General features: G+C 37.9%; 1 protein-coding gene across 1 annotated transcript in view; it reads right to left on the bottom strand.

The window, feature by feature from the left end:
• Nucleotides 1–367: 367 nt before the first annotated feature.
• LOC107685525 (RNA-binding protein 20-like) overlaps nt 368–7,907 on the bottom strand; it is a 61,059-nt gene continuing 53,519 nt past the window's right edge. Inside the window, exons 12-14 of the mRNA XM_016482129.1 lie at nt 6,765–6,872; nt 6,260–6,381; nt 368–622 (exon numbers count right to left, since the gene is read on the bottom strand). Coding sequence (XP_016337615.1) covers nt 554–622; nt 6,260–6,381; nt 6,765–6,872 — 299 coding nt within the window. The 3' untranslated portion in view covers nt 368–553. The remainder of the gene's footprint in view (nt 623–6,259; nt 6,382–6,764; nt 6,873–7,907) is intronic.

Genomic DNA, 7,907 nt, shown 5'->3' on the forward strand with positions numbered 1-7,907 from the left:
GACAATAACCCTGATTATTTCCCTCATTTTAGTTGAAACTAAAATAAAACAGAAAATGAATAAGTACAACATAGCCATAATGTCTAATTTTCTTTCGCATCTCATGTGCAGGGCTCCAAGGTGTAAAAACTAAATTTATTTTTATATTTTCAGTTTGTTTCTTACACTAAGCTAACATATGGCTTCAGAAAACTTGGAATATAGTGCACATGATGCATGGACTACTTTTATGGTGCTTTTTAAATTTTGGAACCACGGTCCACCTTTAATTCCACTGTACAGAAAAATAACAGCATTAACATTCTGAAAAATGCTTTGTAATTCACTGACAAAAAAAGGTAATGTGTGTTTGGAATTTACATTTTTCAGTGAACTATTCCTTTAAAATCTATGATATTTAATAAGCCTTTTTTTAAATCCCTGAAAACTTTCATACAGTTTGTATTGCTATGAACCCAAGTACACAAATGATCCAATTGCAGTTCTTCTTGTGTCCTTTTCCATCCTCGTTGTCTTTGTTTTGTGTCTCTCAGCATTCAGCATGTCATGAGCTTCATTCAGTGTTTGGCGACTCCGTGTGGAATTTTAAGAGACTTTCCTCCGCCAGCTGCGACAGATACTTCTATAAATACACAAACAATCCTCTGTTAAATTACACAAATGGCCATTTACTTTTAAATTACAGGCATAAGAACAGCTATAACGCCTTGAAGAGCAACAGTTTGGTTTCTCTGACTAAAATGGCTGACTGACAGCATCTGTTATGACTGTTATACTCAAGAAAGTTCAAGCTACATTAAGATATCACGTGTTTCTGGGCTCTTTTGTCTTAGAAACTAAACACTATCAAAACATATATTTTTTTTAAACCCATTAGTTTATTTAATTTTAGCACTAACAATGTTTACCAGTGGATAAAATGTGTGACACTTTGTCTTACTAAGGCTAATTTCATAGCTGACTTTTTAAGTAACCTAAATGCACACAGTTAAATAATCTAGTCACACTTTTTTGCATAATTTGACTAAACTACATGATAGTACTTTCATATTTTAAAGTTGCAAAGTAATTTTGCAATCATGGTCTACTGGACTTGCTGTTGAGGTCTGTTTTAATGACATACGAGTTGAAGAAACTCCCGTTTATGTGCGTCCTTCCAAAAAGCATATTTGTTTACCAGTGAAACAAGGAACAAGTTGAAACAGAAGAAGGTCAAAATGTGGGAGGAAAGCAGGTGTTTCCTGTAGTGTTTACAGTCTCTCTCTCTCTCTCTCTCTGTCTGTCTGTCTTGGTTTCACCTGTCTTGCTCTTCTGGTGTTAAATTCAGCTGTCACCTTCTCATTATAGTTCTTGTAAACTCAACACAGCTGGCAGACCTCAAGGCGGAGAAGTAAAGTATGAGGTGACGCTCTTTGGTCGACCGCTCTAGTCTGAGAGACACGACAACTGGTTGTGGTCTGACTGTGATGACGGGGAATGTCCGGCTCCTTGCCACCTCAACTATGTTGTGTTGGAAAGTGTGTTTGTCTGTCTGTATGTGTGTGTATCTGAAGGGTTATAATGAGAAACTATATCCCACCCTGAGGACTGGGCTTCTTAGATCAGTCAATCTTACATTGCAGTCACCAGTGGTGGCGAGTAACTAAGTAAGCCTTTTCAGTAACAAGCTTCTATTTCCAACAAGTAGCAGTGCAGCGTGGCCAAATGCTACATCGCTGTTTGAATTTCACATTGTTGAATTTCGCATTTCACATTGTTCACGTTGCCTGCAGCTTAACTGCCAAGCAAGCTGACGGAATAGTCAAATACACTCTGTTAAGTGGTTCTCTCATGTGTACTGCTGGAAAGTCTGATTCATTTTAGTGAATCAGTTCATTTGGGAAGAGATTTTAAGAAACAGTTGACTGATTCACTGATTTTAGTCACTTAAGTAGCTTCCATGTAGATAGGTAGTCGGTAATGTAAGTAGTCTCATATATACCGCTGGAAAGTCTGAATCATTTTGGTGAATCAGTTCATTGGGGAAGAGATTTTAGGAAACAATTCACTGATTCGAGTCCCTTAAGTATAGCTTCAGTGTAGTCAGTGAGTCAGTAATGCAGCTAATCTCATATGTACCACTGGAAAGTCTGTTTCATTTTGGTGAATCAATTAGTTTGGGAAGATATTTTAAGAATCAATTCACTGATTCGAATTACTTAAAGGGTTAGTTCACCCAAAAATGAAAATTCTGTCATTAATTACTCACCCTCGTGTTGTTCCTCTTGGTACTTTTCTGGACCTTGAACGTGGTAGTTACCTTGCTGTCTATGGGAGGGTCAGAGAGCCCTCAGATTTCATCAAAAATATCTTAAATTGTGTTCTGAAGATGAACGAAGGTCTTACGGGTTTGGAACAACACGAGGGTGAGTAATTAATGACAGAATTTTCATTTTTGGGTGAACTAACCCTTTAAGTAGCTTCCATGTAGTTAGGTTGTCTGTACTGTAGTGTAGCTCATCTCATATGTACCACTGGACAGTCTGATTCATTTTAGTTATTCAGTTTATTTGGGAAGAGATTTTAAGAAACAGTTCACTGATTTGAATCACTTAAGCAGCTTCCATGTGATTAGCTAGACTGTAAGTGTAGTTAATCACAGATGTACTGCTGGAAAGTCTGATTCATTTTGGTGAATCATATAGTTTGGGAAGATATTTTAAGAAACAATTCACTGATTCAATTTACTTAAATAGCTTCCATGTTGTTAGGTTGTCTGTAGTGTAGCTAATCTCATATCTACTGCTGGAAAGTCTGATTCATTTTGGTTGAATCAATTAGTTTGGGAAGATATTTTAAGAAACAATTCACTGATTTGAGTTACTTAAATAGGTTCCATGTAGTTAGGTTGTCTGTTGTGTAGCTAATCTCATATGTACCACTGGAAAGTGATTAATTTTAGTGAATCAGTTTGGGAAGAGATTTTAGGAAACAGTTCACTGATTCACTGATTTGAGTCACCTAAGTAGTTTCCACGTAGTTAGCTAGACTGTAAGTGTCAGAGCATGTGAGCGGAGCAGAGCGTGAGCGGAGCGGGGAGTGGAGTGGTGATATTTCATTAAGAGCGCCTTTCTGAAGATTCCGCTCCGCTTGCTCAATTTGCTCAGCGCCAATCGCTCAACCCAGAATGCCGTTTGGTGATTTGCCTGTTCGAGGTCGAGAATCTGTAGAGATCGAGAATAGTAGAGCAGTTATGGAGTTCAGATATTGTTTCAACGAAGTTGCAAGCCTTATACATAAATGTAAAGTAAAAATCAAAGTTAAGAATGAGCAGGGAGAAGAACTGAGAGGGAGTGCGGGGCAACTGTTAAAGTTAGTACAGATTCATATTGATTACAGAGAGCACGAAGATGTGCTACGCAAACATGGTGCAGCAAAAGGTGAGCTAGTTACATACCATAATAAATGAATAAACAGGTAGGCTAAGGTTATATTCGGTTGTACGGAGCCCCGATCATGACATGCAGACAAAATCACGGCCACGAATTTAGAATAGGCTAGTTCTCTTTTATGCTAGGACTACATTATGGCCACCTGTAGTTATTAAATAATCTCAGTTAAACTGTAGACCTAAGCTAACACACAGCTGTATATAGGCCTACATACAGAACTACAGAGTACAGAAGATATTAGCCTACACCACTTAGGCCTATTAAAATATTATTTAAAAAAAAACTGACCCGAACCAATAGGTAGTCCTACAGAATGTAGGCTAGATATAGGCAGCAGTAATTTATAATCTAATATAATGCACGCAAATTTGTTCTTTACAGAACGGAGCGGGATCTGAGCGGGAATTGGTTTACGGCGAGCGTGAGCGGAATATTAACGGAGCGCTTGCTTGGGCGGTTAGAGCGACTGAGTGGAGCGCACGTCCATAGAGCGGAAAACGTAGCGGAGCGTCACACCGTTCCGCTTCGCTCACATGCTCTGGTAAGTGTAGCTCATCTCAGATGTACTGCTGGAAAGTCAGATTCATTTTAATGTATCAGTTCATTTGGGAAGATATTTTAAGAAACAGTTCACTGATTCGAGTCCCCTAAGTAGCTTCAATGTAGTTAGCTAGTCAGTAATATAGCTAATCTCATATGTACCGCTGGAAAGTCTGATTTCGTTTATTTGGGAAGAGATTTGAAGCAGCAGTTCACTTATTAACTGATTTGAATCACTTAAGCAGCGTCCATGTAGTTAGCTAGTCTGTAGTGTAACTTTTCTCATATGTACCATTTGAAAGTTTGATTCATTTGCATAAGGCATGTTTCATGTATCTATTGTTATCAGATCAGTTTCTTAAAGGGGTCATATGATGCTATTTTAAAGATCATTATTTTGTGTATTTGGTATAACAGAATATGTTGACATGCTTTAATGTTCAAAAAACACATTATTTTTCAAATACTGTACATTATTGTAGGTCCTCTATGCCCCGGAAAGGGCAACAGAGTTGCGTGGCAGACACAGTGATGCTGCAGTACACAAGCCGTGGTTAAGACAGCTGACGTGCTATGATTTCTGACAGGCTGTTCACTCTCCTGTGATGTGACCCTGTTCCCCTCACACACACACACAAACACACACAACGTGTTACTCTACGCTGCGCAAAACTCCGCATTTGAACAGTCAATAGCAAATACTTAAACTAGTAACAAAACATACTTACAGTCACTGATTCAGAAGCGCCAGATTGTCATAGCAAAGTCGGAATTTCCCCTTTTTTTTTTTTTTTTTTGAAATAGCCTTTGTGCACAGCCAGCCTTGTACTCTTCTAGGTTCAAAAAACTGTCCTCCATAAAATGCGTTGCACAAATTCGAACATCTGGGTTGTGCTGTTCTGTTGTAAATAAATCTTAACCAATGATTCCTAATTGCATCTACTTCCGGAAGGCCAAATAAAGTGCTTTTGCTTTCGCACTGAAACACAGTGTCTCCCTGGCATGGCTGCATCAATATTACTGCTGTTCCTGAAACCATGCCTTCTTTCTTTGCGTGCACATTTGGGCGGCATTATGCTAATATTTCCACATAGTGACGTAGACATGTGGGGGCGTGTTAGAACGAGCCATTTTAGGTAGGCGTGGCTGACTCTTAACTTTTATAAAGAATATCTCTTTGGATTTGAGACTTTAGTCTTTGCAACTTTACAGATCTTCTTTATGCACCAAGAGCTTGTAACACTCCAAAGAGAAAGGAAACATTTAAATCACATCATATAACCCCTTTAAATAGAGCTGACTCTAGATCAACAGATTACCAGAAATTAACAAATTCAACCAATGACCCTCACTGAAAAGTTAATCCCTCTAGCAAATGGTGTTTTAGGTAGTAAAAGTTTCATAAATGGGCCATAATTCCAATCTGGAAGCACTGCTTTACTCTGACATCAACCAACATTTGATACCATAATTAATCATCTTCTTTCTTAAGAATACTTGCGATAGATCTTACATGCCACACTAGGGCTGGACGATATGGCCAAAATTGATATCACGATATATTTCTTAATTTCGGTCGATACGATATAATTCAAAATGCCATCGAAACTTTTCTGAAGACAGTCGGTTCAGAGATACATTCATATAAAACACCCGCGCCGTGTTATGATTTTGAAACGTGCAGTGCTCATGTTTATTCAACGAAGTCAAACGCCACAAATAAATCAATGTATGGGAAACTGGTAATGTATATCGAAATATCGGAAATGTGTTTAAAAATCATATCACCGTTATTGAAAAAAATTATATCGCGATACATATTGATATTGAATTATTGTCCAGCCCTATGCCACACCTAACAAACAAAGGTGCGCTATATATAGAGGCGCGCTAAAAAGTTTGTTTTAGCAGAATGTTTCACTGGCATGTTATGCTAGTAGTTTTGGACTTCATACTGACACCTATGGGCGTGGATGTATCATGCAAACAAAAGAGTTTTTGCCATTGACAAAATATCAAACCTGCTCCTGTCTATTTATCACACAAAATTATAATATGACTTCAGAAATTTGAAGCTTATTATTTTATAAAAGAACTTTATTCTGTTATTACATGTTAATTGTTATGTTAAAAAGTGTGAGTTACTAAAGCTCTTTGAATCATCAATCTACATTGGTTTTAAGGTTTTTGGTGTTGTGTTGTCATATAACTATACACAGAAAAGGTTAAGAGAGAGAGAACCTTTCATATTTGGGTGGAAAGAGAAAGGAAGACTGCATGTTTATGACCTGTAGGTTCCTGTAGTGAATTGTACTCCGACAGTGTGACGTCTTGGCTGTTTGTTCACTGGTGTAAAACAAACCACACAGGTTGCAATAAAATCCTGTCCTTGGCACGATGAACTCCACACCTGCCAAAAACAACACAACCAGCCAGAAATCAGAACAACACCAAACAAATAAATTTTCATAAACGTCTCTGTGAGTGTGTGCAGGGGTGTAAAGTCAGCTGTGAAGGAATCTAGTGCGTTAGCTGTGTGGTAATGAGTACACAAGCTTGGGCCTCGAGGTTGCAATTCACACCTCACTCAGCAGGATGACAAATGCTCCACTGACATCAGCTGGCCTTAAAGACTTCAGTCACCCACTGAGAGCCCACATCACAGCCTGAGCCGTTCATTAGTGCTGCTCGCGCAGCAAAGCGTGGCTATTATTATTGCTCATACTTTCTTCTTCCTGACCAAATGGTACTTGCGGTGTTTAGCTCGAACCTTATGAATTCTGGTGGACGTACCTAACGGTATGCTGTGTTCACTGATGGCTTTCTCTTGCTCCTGAGAGGGTGACGCAGTAAAGATGTCTGTCACCTGAGGTGAAGGGGCCGGTAATGACTCAGGAATATCTGGAATAGATGAACAGGTGGAATGAAATGCTTTAGTGTTTGTTGTGTATCATTGATCTGAGAAGTACATGTTTTTTACAGCTTGTAAATCACATTAAACTGCCACTAAATGTTCGAAAAAAAGCCCTCTTAGATATTTGATGTGAGTAGATTTTAAATGCAACTTAAAAAAAAAAATATTGGATGACTGAATTTCACAAGTTTTGTGAAATTTGTCAAAAAAAAAAAATGTTAAACAAAAAACATTAGTTCAATCAAGTTTCTGAAGATTATTTGCTTCAAAGTGAAAATTCTGACATCATCTACCTATCCTCTTGTCACAAAACACACAAAAAAGTTATTATAAAAATGTCAGCTTTTCCACAAAAGCTTTGCAAATTTAATCAAGTTTTGGGAAATTTCTGCTTGCCTCATTAAAACAAATATTAGCAGGACTGTCGTAAATGCAACAAATGTGGCTTAGTCAGATAACATCTTGTGAGGTGATGTTAGTTAATTTTTAGGATACTTTAAAGTGCATACCATTGTTTCCGGTACGCAAAAATTAACATGGTGCGAACAGTGATGTCTGATTCACAGAAAATTATTCTCAAGAACTTGTTCTTTTTAACAGGTCAGGCAAAAGCTACAAAACACAAAAAGGTTATTGTCAAAATGTCAAAGCTTTTCCACACAACAAAGTTGCAAGTTTAATCAAGCTAACTTACATTTTTGCTTGGCTCATTAAAAAAACTATTAGCAGGGCTGCATCTAAAATTGTTGCAACTGCAACAAAAAAGGCAAATGCAACAAAAAATGCTGTTTTGTCAGATTCATCTTGTTAGGGGGCGCTAATTTTTAAGTAACTTTTGAGTGCACACTAGTGTTTCCTGCATGGAAAAATAAACACTGCGTGAGCAGTGATGTCCGATTCACAGACACATTATTTTCAAGAACTTTTTCTTTTTAACGAGTCAGTCAGAAGGATTTAAGTTTCGAACTCACTCATGAGTTAACGGTTTGAAGTAGATTTGCTCAGTCAGCAAATCTGAACCG

This window comes from Sinocyclocheilus anshuiensis, unplaced genomic scaffold (genome assembly GCF_001515605.1).
Source record: "Sinocyclocheilus anshuiensis isolate Anshui unplaced genomic scaffold, SAMN03320099.WGS_v1.1 scaffold826, whole genome shotgun sequence".
NCBI classification, from domain to species: domain Eukaryota; kingdom Metazoa; phylum Chordata; class Actinopteri; order Cypriniformes; family Cyprinidae; genus Sinocyclocheilus; species Sinocyclocheilus anshuiensis.